A 17040-nucleotide genomic window follows, 5' to 3' on the forward strand; every position below is an offset into this window, starting at 1 on the left:
AAGGCGTTGGGAGGATGGAGATCTGTGATCGACTTATCCACCTTGAATCACTTCATCAGGAAGATGCGGTTCAAGATGGAGACCTCGCATTCGGTGTTGGCAGCCGCGAGAGAAGTCGACTTCATGCTGATGATAGACTTTAGGGACACATACTTCCAAATCCCTGTTCATCCGACGTCCAGGGAGTTCCTTCGCTCCTCTCTTGGGGACAAGGTCTTCGAGTTCAAAGTCCTATGTTTCGGGCTGACAACAGCCCCTCAAGTGTTCACAAGGGTCTTCTTTCTCGTGTCAAGTTGGGCCCATCCTCAGGGGATCTGTTTGCTGAGGTACCTCGACAATTGGTTGGTCTTGGCAGTTTCCAGGGAAAAGCTGCTGCAGGACAGGGATTGTCTACTTCAGTTCTGACTGGAACTGGGCATCGTAGTCAACCAGGAAAAGTTAAACCTCATATCCAGTCAAAGGATTCTCTACCTGGGGCATGGTCATCGATACGACAGTGGCAAAAGTTTACCCATCGGATCATAGATTGGAGAAGTTGCGGGTGGTGGCGTGCAACTTCCTTTCGGAACAACATCAGTCAGCTCATCAGTGGCAGGTTCTTCTGGGAGTGTTGTCTTCCCTTGAGAAGCTGGTCCCTCATGGGCGTCTTCATCTTCATCTTCGGTGTCTGCTATGGAGACTGGGAGAATTCTGGTCTCCGGCGGGGGACTTACCCGTGCTAAAGGTTCCTCTGTCTCTGGAAGTGAGTGGTTGGACGACCAGAATCTTTCGAAGGGTGTCCTTTTGCATTCTCTTCCACCGGACTTCCTTCTGTTTTCAGACGCCTCCCTCACAGGTTGGGGGGCTCATTTAGGCGGCCTCATTACTTCAGGCGTTTGGAGTTTGGAGGACAAGCAGCAACATATCAAAGTCTTGGAGTTGAAGGCAGCCTTCCTGGGTCTGCAGGAGTTTAGGGAGAAGGTAGAAGGTCATTCTCTCATTCTCATGTCGGACAACACCATGGTGGTAGCCTATGTGAACAAGCAGGGAGGCCTGGTTTCTCTTCAACTTCATGCCTTGACTGTCGAGGTTCACCAGTGGGCGGTCAGCAATTTGGTATAGCCCTCAGCCAGGTATATCCCAGGCAAATGGAATGTGGTCGCAGACAAACTCAGTCGTCGGGATCAGATACTAGGCACATAGTGGTCCCTTCATCAAGTGGTAGCAGACAAGCTTTTCCAGGTTTGGGGAAGACCCATGCTGGACCTTTTTGCGACTCACTTCAACAGGAAGCTGGAGATATTCTGTTCAGTGGTTCCAGATCCTTTAGCATTAGCAGAGGATGCATTCCAACATCCCTGGGACAGCCTGCAGGTATATGCCTTCCCTCCGTTTTGTTTGATCCATCAAGTTCTGAGCAGGCTAATGAGTTCACAGGGTCTCAGGATGACTTTGGTAGCCCCTCTGTGGCCTCAGGTGGAATGGTTCCCAGATCTGCTGTCGTCGTTGTCAGAGGTTCCGAGGGAAATTCCCCCTTGGTGACCTCCTGTGTCAGCTCCATGCGGAAAGGTTCCACCAGTCAGTAGAATCCCTGTCTCTTCATGGTTGGAGGCTATCAAGTATCTCCTCCGAGCGAGAGGCTTTTCTCAGAGAACAGCAGGGCATATGTCCAGCAGTCTCAGAAAGTCGACCGCTGCGGTTTACCAAGGCAAATGGGCGATCTACTGTTGTCATAAACATGGTTTTTCTCCACTCACAACCTCTATGCAGCGAATAGCAGACTTTTTAAACTTCCTCAGAGACAAGAAACATTTGTCCGTTTCTGCCATTAGAGGCTACAGGGTGGCCCTGAGTTTGGTGTTATGCCTTAGAGGTATCGACATCTCCTCTTCCTGGGAACTTTCCTTGGTAGTTAAGGGGTTTGAGCAGTCGAGTTCCTAGAGAGCTCAAGCTCTCTTGGTTCTCAAGAGCTTCACTAAGAGTCCATATGAGTCCTTGCATCACTCATCTGACAGGAACTTGACGCTCAAGACAGTTTTCCTTCTGTCCTTGTCATCTTCGAAGAGGGTAGGAGAGCTCCACGGTCTAAGCTATGATGTGAAGCATACTAGGGGTTGGAGGTCGATGCCCTTCAAATTTGTCCCGGAATTTGTGGCCAAGACCCAAAATCCCTCTGTGCACGATGACAGGTTCACTTCGTTTTCCATTCATTCACTGAAAGTCTTTGTGGGTAGAGATGCTCAAGAGCTTTTGTTGTACCCTGTCCAGGCCTTTCATTGCTATCTTAAAAGGACTCGGCACCTTAGACCAGGCTGCTACAGACTTTGTTAGCACAGGCTGTACGAAGAAAGAGATATCTAAGAATACTACTATCTCTTTTTGGATATGGGAAGCTATCACACAGGCATACTTGACTCTTGATGATTCCACCACCATGTCTGTGCAGGCTAGAGCGCATGACGTTTGGGGTATTGGTCCCTCTCTGGCTTTCAAAAAGAACTTGGCTGTACATAGAGTGCTGAGTGCTGGTTCTTGGTTTCGCCAGCCCACGTTCACCTCTTTCTATCTTAAGGATGTTGCCCACAAATCTGCGGACACGTTTTCCCTGGGGCCTGTGGTGGCTGCCCAACAGGTTGTGTAACTCATAGTTGCCCTTAACAGGGCACTTTTGTATCTTACCTAAGATGATTGTGTGGATGAGAGAATGAGTGAGTTGGCTTGTCTTCTTCTTTCTCTTGTACCTTTCCTTCTTCCTTCGGGCAGGTTAACCCTCTTACGCCGATTGGACGTATTAAACGTCGAGTCAAAATGTCTCCCGTATGCCGATTGGACGTATCATACGTCGGCTCAAAAAAGTTTTTTAAAAAAAATTCGCGGAAAAAATACTTATAGGCCTACCAGCCGAAAACTTTTGTATCACGCGCCTTGGGGGATGCTGGGAGTTCACGGATCAAGGCGTTGTTTTGTTTACAATCGCTACGCAGGCGCGCAAGCGCGAATTTCTTTCTTATCGCACTAAAAAGTATCAGTGACACATCTCGGAAATTATTTCGTCACTTTGACATAATTATTGCACCATTTTAAATTATCCTTTACATGAAGTATTATATATGAAAATGTGCGCAATTTCATGCACAATACAACTAAAAAATACTCATGATTGTAGCTTTTATCAGTTTTGAAATATTTTGCATATAAAATAACGATAAGTGCAAAAATTTCAACCTTCGGTCACTTTGACTCTACAGAAATGGTCGAGAAACGCAATTGTAAGCTAAAACTCTTACATTATAGTAATATTCAATCATTTGCCTTCATTTTGCAACAAATTGGACGTCTCTAGCACAATATTTCGATTTATGGTGAGTTTTATGAAAAACCTTTTCCTTACGTTCGTGCGATAACTCTTCCAATAAATTTTTTCGTGCGATTGTCCTAATGTTTGCACCCTTTTAAATTTGCCGTTACATAAAGGTTTTATATATGGAAATGTGCGCAATTTCATGCACAATACAACAAAAAATAACCCATGGTTGTAGCTTTTATCAGTTTTGAAATATTTTCATATAAATAACGTTAAGTGCAAAAATTTCAACTTTCGGTCAACTTTGACTCTACCCGAAATGGTCGAAAAAACGCAATTGTAAGCTAAAACTCTTATATTCTAGTAATATTCAATCATTTACCTTAATTTTGCAACGACTTGGAAGTCTCTAGCACAATATTTCGATTTATGGTGAATTTATGAAAAGAAAAACATTACGTTCGCGCGGTAACTTCCGAAAAAATCAGAATTTTTTTGTGCGATTGTCGAAATGTTTGCACCATTTAAAATTAGCTGTTACATAAAGTTTTATATATGAAAATGTGCGTAATTTCATGTAGAATACAACTAAAATGATTGAAGGTTGTAGCTTTTCTCTTTTTTCGAAATATTTGCATATAAATCACGATAAATAGAAAAAAAACCACGTTCGGTCAAATTTGACTCTACCGAAATAGTTGAAAACGCAATTGTAAGCTAAAACTCTTACGGCCTAGTAATATTCTGTCATTTTTCTTCATTTTGAAACAAATTTGAAGTCTCTAAAACAATATTGTGATTTATGGTGAATTTTTGAAAAATATATTTACCTTCACCTTCACGCGCGCCGATTCGCGGCCGCAAGTCTCCGAAATACGTACATGGCATTATCCTAATATTTGCTCCTTTTCATATTAGCCTTTTTATAGAGTTTCATATATCAAAATGTGTGCAAATTCATGAAGAATACAATAAAAAATAATTGAAGTTGTAGCTTTTTCCATCTTCGAAATATGTCCATATAAAAAAAATATATATATTAAAATTTCGACATTCGGTCAAATTTAACTCGTCCGAAATGGTCGAAATCTGCAATTCTAATCTAAAACTCTTACAGTATCGTAATATTCAATCATTTGTCTTAATTTTGAAACAAATTGGAAGTCTCTAGAACATTATTTAGAATTACGGTGAATTTTTGAAAATAACATTTTTTTACGTCCGCTCGTTACGAATTCGTACATCATTTTGTGATAATATTTTTCCGGTGTTGCTTTTATTGTTTTACAATGTATTATATATCAAAATGATTGCAATTTAGTGTACAATACAACGCAAAAAAAAGTAACTAGTTAGCTTTGACCGTTTTCTGCACAGCGTGATTTGAATACAATTATGTATGAAATTTTTTTTTCGCCTACCTATAATGCATTATTTACATATGATAATGATATTATTTTCATTCTGATGGTTGCATTCTAAACTTCAGGCAATGACAAAAAAAGGAGCCAAAAATGAACTCTTAATCTTCAAAAGTACGCGCGCTGTAATTTTTTGAAAAAATTTTTTTTTCCACTTCCGCGCTCACTCCAAACAGGCCTGGCATACGGGAGACGTTTTGATTTTTAGGGCTCCGGCGTAAGAGGGTTAAGGAATAGAGACGTCATTCGCTGGACTGGTCTGATACAGGTGAGTAAGGTAGTCATACTGATGGTGTGGTTGCTTAATATACAAATATCAAACCCTCTCTTCGGTAGCTTATGCTCCACTCCTTGGCAAGGAGTAGTTGGGAGTAGTACAAACCCTGGTGTATTGGTTTGCTATTGGACAGTCAAAGTTTCTCTTTGGTTCCCTATACAATGGTTCTCCCATATATCATTGTACATCACTCAGGGTCTGAGTGGTTAGATATCAATTTATCTAACTTCTCAACGGGCTTCAATCCCTCTCCAGAAGTCATTTCTTCTGGTCTTGAGACGCGTTGTAACCCGAAAATCGTCGTAAGCCGGAACATCATAAAAAATCCTAAGAAAACCTTAGTTTTAATGTTTTGGAAGCATTCAAAATATGTAAACTGCATTCTTATTGCATTTTTCATCAAAAAAACCTTCAAATATTGATTATTTTGCATTTTTGGTGTCATATTTCTTCTGCCAGATCAGCTTTGGAGGCGTCGTAACCCTGGAAATAATTTCTGATGAATATAATTGAAAAGTGCCTTAACGTCGTAAGCCGAATCCGTCGTAACCCGGGGACTGCCTACAGTCAGTCTCCGGCTTATGACAAGTTCAGCTTACGACGTTCCGAGGTTATGACGCTTTTCAGGTATATTCATCAGAAATGCTTTCCAGGTTTACAACACATGTTCCAGGGTTACAATGCTTACGACACCGATATAACAAGAAATATGACTCCAAAAATGCAAAATAATCATGCAAAATAATCAATATTTGGCCTTTTTTTTTATGAAAAATGAATAAAATTGCAGTTTACTTAGTTTTTAATACATGTAATCATCATTTAACGACGTTCTCGTAAAACAATTTGGAGTTACGACGACAACATGAAGAGAGAGAAAAAAAAACCATAAAATGAGAATAAAAACATTGCCAATGGTGGCTAAGAGAAAGGCTATTCAGTGCCAATAATCTAGCCTAGACTAGGTTTTGAAAACCTTGAAATCTATGGCTAAAACAATAAATAAGGCATTCTAAGGTCTGGGAACTCCCCTGGTTGGCTTGATTCAGCCACCATTAGTTCGTTGCCCAACCAAACGGGTGATGCCTCGTTTGTTTACAACTTCAAGACAGCAAAAATTATGCCATATCTCCTTTGTTTTAGTGAGAATATTTTAGTAATGAAAAGAAAATGTGTGAATTCTTAGTAATGAAAGAAAATGTGTGATGTCAAATATGTTTTTTATATTAACTTGAAAATTCATATATTTTTTTAAATATTCCACTTGAGAAGTCTCTACCAAGTCATACCTTTTAATCAAAACAATGAGACATTTAGCATGCACGAATTCCTTACTCTTAGTATGCTTGAAAGACTTACATGTAATACAGTTTGATCATTTTTATACAGCTGTGTATTTACATGCGTATTCAATATGTCACCCATGAGTTCAGATGATACTAGAGGTACGAAGTGCAAGCATAAATCTTTATGTGTTAGAAAATGCTTATCCCCTTAGCGAATAGTTGTTTTCAATTTCCTCAATGGATGGCGTTGCGCTTTGTTTACGTTTTGACGGCAACATTCAAATGCCCTGTCATCGCTGAAATTTATTCATTTTTTTCATCTCGCTACCCTCTACAATAAAAATAAATGATGAAACTAATAGCAATAATTATGAAATACCAAATTTAGAATATGAAAGTCGCTGCTAAATAATATGCAGATTTTTAGAAGAGTTGAGCACTGTATTGACTATTGACTTAGTATTGTATTGACTTACTAGTAGGCTAACTTGGGAAAGTAGGCCAAATGTGTTAAATAAAGTACACTATTTTAATGAAAATTATACATTATGAAGTTATAAAATGATAAAGTTAAAATACGTATATGAGCAATAAGTGTTGTCAGAACTTTGCCAATTAGTAGGCTATATTGGAAACTAGTTCTGTGTATAATATTTGACTGAAAATTAATGCTGTTAGTCTAAATAAAGAGAATAACACGTTGAACGACAAATTCGTTTAACAATGTGGTCGCTGGAACAGAACCCCGTCATTAAATGAGGAGTACTGGTGCACCCAAAGCATTGAAAGTAAGGTTTTCTTGGGATTTTTGACGATTTTCCAGCTTACAACGATTTTTGGCCTACAATGCGTCTCAAGAACAGAACCCCTGTCGTAAGCCGGGGACTGCCTGTATAGGAAATTAGAGGTTTTACCATAAAAAAAATACCCATAGAAATGCTAAATGTTTAATGAATTCTCATCTGTCAGAATTCTCTCAACCTCTAAACTTTTTTAGGCTTTGATTCACCGTCGAAGAAAAAGAAGAAGAAAAAGAAAAAAGATCGTAAGGAGAGAGAGAGTTCTGATGACGAGCAACCGTCATCCAGCAAATCCCACAAGAGGACATTGACGGATGGGGAAATTCCAGAGCCAAAGAAGGTTAGTGAAGTATCATATGAGATAAGTGTCAATTTCAAGATGTATTTTCTCTTGATATTATAGTTGACTTCTCCTTTGTACCATTTGGTGAATATTAAGTATAATTCAGTATTTTCATCAGTCTCATGAAGGAAACCCACTGAATACATTGGGAGTTCTTACATTATGCCTGAGATAGTTATTGAGAGCACAGTATGTAGTCAGTTAGTCTTGCAGTCATAAATCAAAGTTGCTTGTTACTTGCCCAGGCATAGTGCTTGCTTCAGATATGGAAGCATCTGTAACACAGGTCAAAATATCATGTTCATTTGCTTCATATCAAAGCGCTTCTTAGCCAGCCCTGTGAGAGCTAATTTAGGTCTTTGGTGTGGTAACTCTACTTAATAATTACAGTTTTTCCAAAGGGAGTTGCAGTGATTATGTGATATGTATTTGTTCCGATACGCAATACAAACCATTGGTCCTTTAACAATAGGAATGTAACTTGCGGCAGCTGGAACTGGTCGTAAGCTTCGAACAAGGGAGTTCGGTAGTTAACTGCTTGTCCGACAGTCAGCGCACCGCGCGACTGGAAGGTGAAGATCCACTTTGCTTTCGGCCGCGCTGTGTGACAGATGTGTTCTCCACTTCTCTCTGCCCGCCTTTCGTCGTATGCTTTGTTTCTTCAATCTTGGTTTGCTATTCTTGTGTGATTGTGTAAAGTACTGTAAGTACTTATGCTTTTGTATTTTATTACCATTATTATGGATTCTCGTGAGCTGGAGAGTTCCCCACGCCCCCCCCATCAGCCGCAGGATTTGCCCTGGTGTGGAGGGCCGTAAGTGTGGGGCCTTCTGCTCCTTCTTGGAGGTTGATCCTCATGAATTGTGTGCTCGGTGTCGGGGGCACGAATGCTCCCGCGCCGAGCCCTGTGATATTTGTGTTTTGTTCATGAAACTTACCTGTCAGATATATATATAGCTGTATTTTCTGAAGTCCGACAGAATTTAAAAAACTTCCGACACAACGCCAGTGGTCGGCCAGGTGGGTTAGTACCCATTCCCGCCGCTGGGAGGCGGGTATCAGGAACCATTCCCATTTTCTATTCATAATTTTTCTGTCGCCGGTGCTGAAAAACACTTGTTTTCAGTACCTCCGTCTTAGGATTTTGGAAACTTCATTGCCGCTAAGTATCCTAATTGTCTTTTGATTTATTTACTTGGATTTGTGGCTAGGCATACGCTATCTTAAATTGATTTGAATTTGATTCATTTTTGCATAAGATATCTGAATCTAGTTAGGGTAGTTTCAGAGGGGGTTGTCTGCAAAGATAGGGTGTGGCTACCGAAAGCTTCGGTAGATCCGCACATGGTATGCACGAGGGGTATGGGTCTTGCTTCTTTGTTGAGATTTGTCATGTAAGGAGTGTGAGACTTTGTCTATTCCGTAAGGAAGACGTATGATTCGTATGTACGCAATTAATCAGTAAACATGTCTAATTCCGTAAGGAAAAAGTATGATTCGTATGTACGCAATTAATCAGTAAACAAAAGTCAGGGTAGTGAACCTGCTAACCTTCCTGTAGACTTTATTTTGCCTAACCCTATAGTATGGCCTACGGGTTATGAATATGTCTGCGAGAGGTGATCGCTCTCCTTCATTGTTGTGAAGAGTGCTACTTCTGTTATTGTTACTCCTAACCCTGTAATGTTGCCTTCGGGCCCTAAAACAGTGTCTGTAGAGGTTATTGCCCTTTCTATTATACTCTTTCGATTTGTAACTTAGAATCGAAAGTGCTTGCTTTAGAGAGCAATAGTGAAGTGGCTAAGTGCAGTGACAGTGCCCCTTGTGTAGTGGAGGGTGCGTCAGATCGGCCTTACAACGCCTCTAGGTCTAGACCTCGTGTCGACATCCCCAAGGACACCCAGGGAGAGGGCAATGGGTCGAAAAGCCAGAAAGGAGGGTTACGAGGAACCCCCACCGATCTGGCGTGCCTTCGGCGAGTTTCTGATGAAAATCCCCAGACTGCCAAAGTTCGTGCACGTGCACGAATCCTGAAGGATTGCTTCTCGTCCTCCGAGGCGTCCTCCCCGCGCAAGGGTTGGAGCTCTCCGAAGGACTCGCGCCCTCTAAGAAGCTTTAGAGAAGAGGACGCTTCACGTCCTCTCTCTCGTCAGGAGGGAACGTCAGATCCGCCCATAACGCCTCTAGGCCTGGACCTCTGTCGGACTCCCAGGACCAGGGAGAGGGCATGTCGAAAGCCGAAGGAGGGTTACGGGGAACCCACATCGATCTGGCGTCCCTTCGGTAGGACCTGTTGACGCTTCCCAGGCTGCGGAAGATCATGCACGTGCACGAATCTCGAAGGATTGCTTCTCGTCCTCCGAGGCGTCCTCCCCGTGCAGGGGTTGGAGCTCTCGGAAGGACTCGCGCCCCTAAATAGAAGCTTTATAGAAGAGGACGCTTCACGTCCCCTCTCTCTCTCGTTATGCGTTTCAGTGAGAAGTAAGAAGGCGAACGTCGCTGATCACGTGTACGTCTTTCCACCGAGAAATATGAAAAGAAGGCAGTTTCTCTCGCTGTTTTGACGCCTGTCAGGAGCGGGACGCTTTTCTGCACGCTTCTTTTGACGCTCGGCTTGAACGGGACGCTCGGATGGACGCCAGGCGCGCGCCAGTGGACGCCGAGCGCGCGCCAGCACACGCCAGGTTTGTCTCCTGGCTGAACGTTTCTGTTGAACTCTTCAAGCTCTTGTTTAAGATTTGAGCCTCAAGAATGTGAAGTAAGCAGTGCTTCGGAGGAAGCATAAAGTGAACAGACAACTTCGTCTTCGAAACCCAGCAAGACCTCGGGTTTCGTGAATTCAAGAGGTCTCTGTCAATATTATATTGCTTTTCGTAAAGGTGGATGGAGTTAAGGAAAGCTCAAGGGAAGATCTCGTTTTCTCTACCGCAGTCAAGACTTTGCGATAAGGCAGTTACGGGTTATGTAAAGGCTCGACGTCCTGCACGTCAGGACTCTCGGTGACGTTCAGTAGGATTCTTGCAAAGGCACTCATCAAAAGGACGCTCTTCAGGAAAGCGCAAGACAGGACTTCCTTTGCCATACTGCCAATAAATTTTAAGCTTTAGCAGGCATTAGTTGTGATACGGGAGAGGAAGCTGGTTGGAGAGTTTTTTCCTCTTCCCAGGATAATTTTGCAAGCTTTTTAGCCCATCTGAAAGGGTTTTTCAGATGATAGATTTTGTTAGTTTCTAGTCGGGACTACGCTGCCGAATTGAACATCGTCGTTCTACCTGCCGTAAGCCCTGTCTCTTAACAGGATTCTTGCCACTTCCTCGTTTGAGACGGGAATCGGAAAATAAAATGCTCGACTTCCTGGATTACGTTTTGTCAATTCAGTGACTTTCCCCCATTGACAATATACTATCGTTTTGTCAAGTAAGTGGGTATCCCCTCATTGACAAAATATCTCTTTGTCCCGTAAATGGGTTAGTTCTCATTGACAAACATCTCATTAACTTGATATTGCGTAAGCGAATAAGCTCTTATTGACAAGATTTGGAAGAGCTCTCATTCGTCATTCGCAGACTCGTACAAGAAATAGACTTGTAGACTACGTCAATGAACGCTTATGTCCAATAACATAAGAAGCTTGAGCTGTCTGCTTCGATTCTCTAAGTTTTGTTCATGAAACTTGCCTGTCAGATATGTATGTAGCTGTATTTCCAAATTCAGCTATATATATGTCTGCCAGGTAAGTATGAACAAACTTTATTGTCATATAATAAAATATTTTGCCTTGCGTTATTTTACTACTGGTTGGTTCAAGTCATATACGCTTGCTGTAGTTACCTCTTCGGATGGCAACCGAGAGGTCTGTTGTCTATTATTTTAAGGACATTTAACCGTTACTCCCTGCAGCCTTCCAGGAGTTTCCGATTTATCTTTTACCGTTGTATGGTAGTGTTCTGATGACACAAACGCTTTTATATATTTAGCGTTTTCTGTTTCGCTTAAATATACCAGCTTGAGTCTCTCTTTCTGCTCAAAAAATAACGGAACTATTTCTTCGTAGAATAGGGTAGCTGGCAACCCAGACATAAAGTTAAGAGACGACGTTCGTAAGCTGCTGGCTGCTGCTGTCCAGTCCAACCGAGCCAGTAACAGATCGTGCGCTGTCATGCACGGTAGGTTACGTCTCTCTCTCCTGCGGGATTGACTGACTAACCGTATCTCTGTGCTGGCGGTTACGTCTCTCCTGCGGGATTGACTGACTAACTGTATCTCTGTCCTACAATCACGGACTTTAGCCTAAGATTGAGGGGATTTCTTACGTGAATGAATAAACTTTGCATTCGTTTTGCCTTACTATGTTCAACAGAGTTATCTCTTAATCCTTTCGGTGCTCATTACCGCACGGTATAGAACTACGAGTCTACCTCAACATTGTACTTTTATATGCTCTCCTGCTTAGGCAAAGCGCAGCCTTATTAGGGAAGTAAGCATACTCGGGGAGGGAATGGATGAGCTTGCTGGGGACCATTTCCTTCCTGAAGAAGTTTGTTTCCCCGAATAGACTGCAATTCAGACCACAGTTTTTTCCTAACGGGAAACTTGAAATATTATTCAAGATCTAGGAATGATTCTGAACATCTCTCAGTGCGTCTATCACCTGAGGTGATAGAAAGAAAGTGCCGGACATCTGGATAGGGTTTCAGATGTCCTGGATCTTAATCTGAAAGAAGTAAATGCAATTCGGTCGTCCCTCCAGTCCTCGAAACGAGTTTTTGGAAACAGTGGTCCAGATCAACTCTGATATTCCACAGCTCTCTCATATCTTAAGAAGTATCTTCTCTCGGTCCCTGCTCGAGTTTACGAGAAAGAGCCTATTATAACAACAGGCGTAGAATGTAACGATCCTCTAGAGGTTCGTTACACGATTGCAAAAGTCTGTACGAATCGTCTCGATCGACGGCAGCAACTTTTGACTTCCGAGTGGAATCTTTCTTTAGAAGTAAGTTGAGAGTTGTGGAGACTTTAGGGACGCCCTTTCATTCTTCTCTTCGATATGTTGAGGACGAAGAGGCTTCTTCTTCTCTGCTCCCTTATTCTCGATCCGGGATCGGTACCATTAAACGCCATCCTATGATATTAAACGGGGATGGATGGTTTAGTCCTCTTTTCCCCTTTTTCAATCGCTTAGGAATGTAATAAGAGGATTTATGACGTCACAGGGAGCGACAATGACGCTGATCGCCCCATGTTGGCCTTCAGGATCCTGGATTCACAGAGGTCACATCCTTCCTAGTTCACTTTCCAAGGACCTTTTCCGAGAGAGTCGGTCTACTCTAACTCGAAAGGTACCTATAACCTCTCCGCTCTGAGTCTGACTACGTTCAGACTATCGAGATGTTGACAGGAATAAGATTACCGTCTTCCATTTCCGTCTGAAGAATGGGATAAGCTGGCAGTCACAACTATTAAAGAATACGCAAATATGTTGTTGACGGCCTTTGGGCTCAGAGATTTGCGTCTGTCAAACAACAAAGCCCTTCACGATCTTTGAGTTCTGTGGAATCTCGAAACTCGCTCACCATCTACTTTTTGTCTCACCTGTTTTCTCGGAGTCAGACACTCGTGCGAGATCAGGCGACATATAGTAGCCCTGAGTTTCTTGTTGACGAAGTCGGTTGCGTTTATACACCCCCGATGATCGTGTAACATGAGACCAGGTTGGACTGTCAGGCATTCTTCCTTCGGACTGAATCGCCTTTTTGCTCCTCGCTCCTTTCTCCTGGCACCAGAAGCTCGAGTCAGGAGTTGATTCGCTGACGACGTTGGGTTGCGTTGAAAATTCCCCAAGGTTTGCTTAGATTGAATCGCCCAGGCAGTCCAGACACTCATCCTTCAGCGAAGAATAGTGCCTTATGGTCTTCAGGGTACAGCCTTGCTGTCCTTGATTCGTCTGACTGGTCAACTGGTCGGTCACCTGACTTTAGTACAGACGGACTGAATGTGCATGTCCAGATCGAAGCTTTCAATATGGAACTTAGACGTAGTTTGAAGTTCTTGATGTCAAAGCATTCGAACTTCTCCTACCTGTTAACTTCTTGCATGTGATCAGGAAGGCCTTCTTCTAACCACCCTAGATACAACAAAGAGGGTTAGTGAGATTTTAAGCCATCGTCACAAGTTTTGGCTTTAGAGAACACAAGGCGGTGTGCTCTCTAAGCCTTTCGTTGTGGCCTAAGAATGGAAACCCGTTTTGTCCTTCGGCCAGGAGTTTGGAAGCAAGGATGGCACAAGTTAGTGGGCAGGAGCCAGAGAGAGTCCTGTGCCCTGTCGGGTCTCTCAAGTTTTATCTACATAAAACTCAAGAAAGTCGAAGTCATTCGGGCAATCTGCAGTGTTCCGAAAAAGACCAGACTTGCCCATATCGAAGAACACCCTGGCTTTAGTGTTAAGGAGTTCTTTCAAAAATGCTCCTTTCATTGTGTTTGCACAAAGATTTGAAATCTTTTTATACTGAATGCTCACCATGTGAGGGCGCGGCCTCGGAAGCATTTCAACAGAGCATGGCACTCAGCAACATCCTGAGTACCATGTTTTAGCGAAGCAACTCTGTGTTCACTTCACACTCCCAGCGAGATGTGAAGATGGCATATGAGATCTGCTGCTCGCTAGGGCCATACGTGTCTGCAGACACAATCTTGGGGGCAAGAAGTACCACTCATCCTATCCTGTAGAAAATGGTTAGGAAGAGCTCTTAATTTAGTTGTTGAGTCGCCGACAACGGCGACTTCTTAACTCTTAAGCCTTAGTTAACACACCTTAACTTTGGCTAGGTTGGTCAGGTGGTGATATATATATTTATATATATATATTTATTTTACTTCTTAGCCCTCATGGTATGGTCAATATGGTCTAGTCACATTGTGGTCACGCCCCCGTTGACAGATCATCTGGAGTGGACCAGCTTTATAGGTCTCTACCTCGCTGGCAACTCTAGTAAAGCAGAAGCAGACTTGGGTGACAGTAATCACGAAGTCAGCTATGCTAACAGGTGGAACCAAGATGTAAATCATCTGTATGCATTTGTTTCCCAAAATCCTTCTATTCTGTCCCTTCCCACCTCCAACGGTGGGATTCAGCTATATATATATCTGACAGGTAAGTTTCATGAACAAAATGATATTGTTATGATACAATAAAGTTTGTTCATACTTACCTGGCAGATATATATAATCAAGTACCCACCCACCTCCCCTCAGGGGACAGTGGAAATAAAAATTATGAATAGAAAATGGGAATGGTTCCTGATACCTGCCTCCCAGCGGCGGGAATGGGTACTAACCACCTGGCTGACCACTGCGTGTGTCGGAAGTTTTTTAAATTCTGTCGGACTTCAGAAAATACAGCTATATATATATCTGCCAGGTAAGTATGAACAAGCTTTATTGTATCATAACAATATCATTTTGTGGTCGGAGGAGCAGTGGGCACGCTTTGAGGGGAGGAGGAAGCGACGTAAGCCTGCCAGGGAGTCATCGGAAAGTTCTCCGGCTACTCCCCTGGTCACGGACATGTTGTCTTTTTTCCTCCCTCCATCTCGGCTCCCGTGATGGCTCCTTCCCCTTCGGGTGGGGGGGAAGGGGTTTGGTTTCTCGCTCCTTCTCTTCGCCCGATCCGTCGAGCGTGGAGGAGGGGCGCGAGGTGCCCTGACATCCAATTGTACTTGGGGTCTTCCATTCGCACGGTGTGGGACTTGTTTTTCTCTCTCTCTCTCTCTCTCTCTCTCTCTCTCTCTCCTGGTGAGGGGGAACCCCTCCTACTAACCCGACTTTTGCCTCCTCAGGTGCAACTGCCGCGGGTGACGACCTCGGCCAGGTGTGGTGCTCGTTGGGTCTCCAGGGGACACCGAGTGTTCGGGGGCTGTTGCATCACCTGGCGAGTGGCTCTGCTCCGGTCACGCACGGTCCGGTAACCACCACCACCACCACCGTGTTGACCCCAGGGTATGCCGCCCCTCCTCACCTGGTTTATACGCAGCATACTGCTACGGTGACCCCTTCAGCTGCAGTGCAGGCGCCGTTTCCTAGCGTTCTGAGGAGGGTCATAACACCGCCATCTGGGTTCGCCGCTCTCGCCCCAGCCCCCGACTTCCGGTGCCCAAAGAGCTCGCCCCTGGACCTTCCACCAGTACCCAGGATGTTGCTGGCCGCTGCCCCGCCTCCTGCCGGGCCGTGTTGCTTCGGCAATTGCCCCAGCTCTGTCCTGGATGGAGAATCTGACGACTGTCCTAAGGAAGTTGACGAAGAGGAAGAAGGTGTCGTCGTCGTCGTCTGCTGCCGCCTCTTCCCCTTCGGCTTCCAAGGCTTCACAGCTGAGGGAGAAGAAGGCTGTTTCCTTCCCCCCCTAAGAAGTCTCCTTTGGGAACTTCTAAGGGCCCGTCTCGATCCGGTGTGACGGAGGGTTCTTCCCCTGGTCCTCCCGGGGCCTGTCTCTCCTTCCGCAAGGAAGAAGTCGGGGACCAGAGGGGTACTGGCTAACACCGGTACCTCCTCACCTGGTGCTAGGGGCTCTGCCGCTGCATCAGGTAACGTCTCGGCCTCTCGTTTGCGAGAGGTACTGAGTGTGCGGTCGCCCGCGGGTGACCATGCAGCCAAAGTCCAGGCTTCCGAGTTCGCTTGGTGCCAGGACCAAGGCACGGAGCGGAAGATAGGTGAGAGACGCTCAGGTGACTCCCGCCAAGCAAGCGATCGCTCTCGTAGCGATACGTGGGTTCCCAGGGTGGACGCGACGGTCCCAGACCGGCCACGGTTTGAGACAAGGAAGAAGTTCCCTCGGTCGCCGGAACCGCAGCGGCTCGACGCGCCGTGAGGACAGGTCCCGCTCCCACCGCGACAGCGGACTCTGCCGGTCCCCTGACTGCCACTGCCACCAGGACCGGGCGGGTAGGGGGACCAGTGGCAGCTCCTCTGACGCTCGGGACCGGAGCCGTTGTTCTCGGTCCAGCCACTCTCTCCCGGAGAGCCACACGACCAGGCCTGCAGCTCGATCGCCACCATGTGTTGGCGATCGCCTGTAGCCCCCCAAGCACATGGTTCTGCCGGTGAGCGATGGGGGAGCGTCAGGTCTTCCTCTCCGATCCCTTCAACTTCCTCCGGCTACGCCGGGAAGAGCGAGGTAATCTGGAGTGACCGTGAGGACATGATGCCCTACGAGCCTGGCACGGTCTTAGGACCGACCAGGTCATACGCGCAATTGGCGGGAGGAGACCGGGAGGGGTCTGTTCCAGTTCCTCCTTTGGAAGGAGGAGGGTCTCGGGAGGCTCTCTTGTTGGAGGGACTTGACGGTCCTACTCCACAAGATGCGGTCACTCCTGAGATCCAGAGGTTATTTGCGCTGATTCGTCAGCACAATGACCTCGGGGAAGGATCGCCGCTCCCACCTTCTGAGCCTACCTCCAGGCTCGAGTCGTTCTGGGGTCCTAAGAAGGAACCCAAGACGACGGTGGATCTGCCGCGATCGGCTCTGGCTGACTCGGTGCTGGGCCAGGTGGACTCTCGTCTCCAGACAGGAGGGTCCTCTGTGACAGAGGAGATTCTACGTGCCAACGGAGGACCCTTTGCCGCCCAATCAGGTTTACCC

At 45.0% G+C, this 17040-nt stretch overlaps 1 protein-coding gene across 2 annotated transcripts in view; it reads left to right on the forward strand.

The window, feature by feature from the left end:
• Positions 1 to 17040, forward strand: part of LOC135203580 (transcription elongation factor B polypeptide 3-like) — a 182249-nt gene that overhangs the window by 99872 nt on the left and 65337 nt on the right. For both annotated transcript variants that reach the window (XM_064233340.1, XM_064233341.1), the window contains exon 5: positions 7265 to 7407. In XM_064233340.1, the coding sequence (XP_064089410.1) occupies positions 7265 to 7407 (143 nt within the window). The remainder of the gene's footprint in view (positions 1 to 7264; positions 7408 to 17040) is intronic.

Source organism: Macrobrachium nipponense, chromosome 36, assembly GCF_015104395.2.
Source record: "Macrobrachium nipponense isolate FS-2020 chromosome 36, ASM1510439v2, whole genome shotgun sequence".
Lineage (NCBI taxonomy): Eukaryota > Metazoa > Arthropoda > Malacostraca > Decapoda > Palaemonidae > Macrobrachium > Macrobrachium nipponense.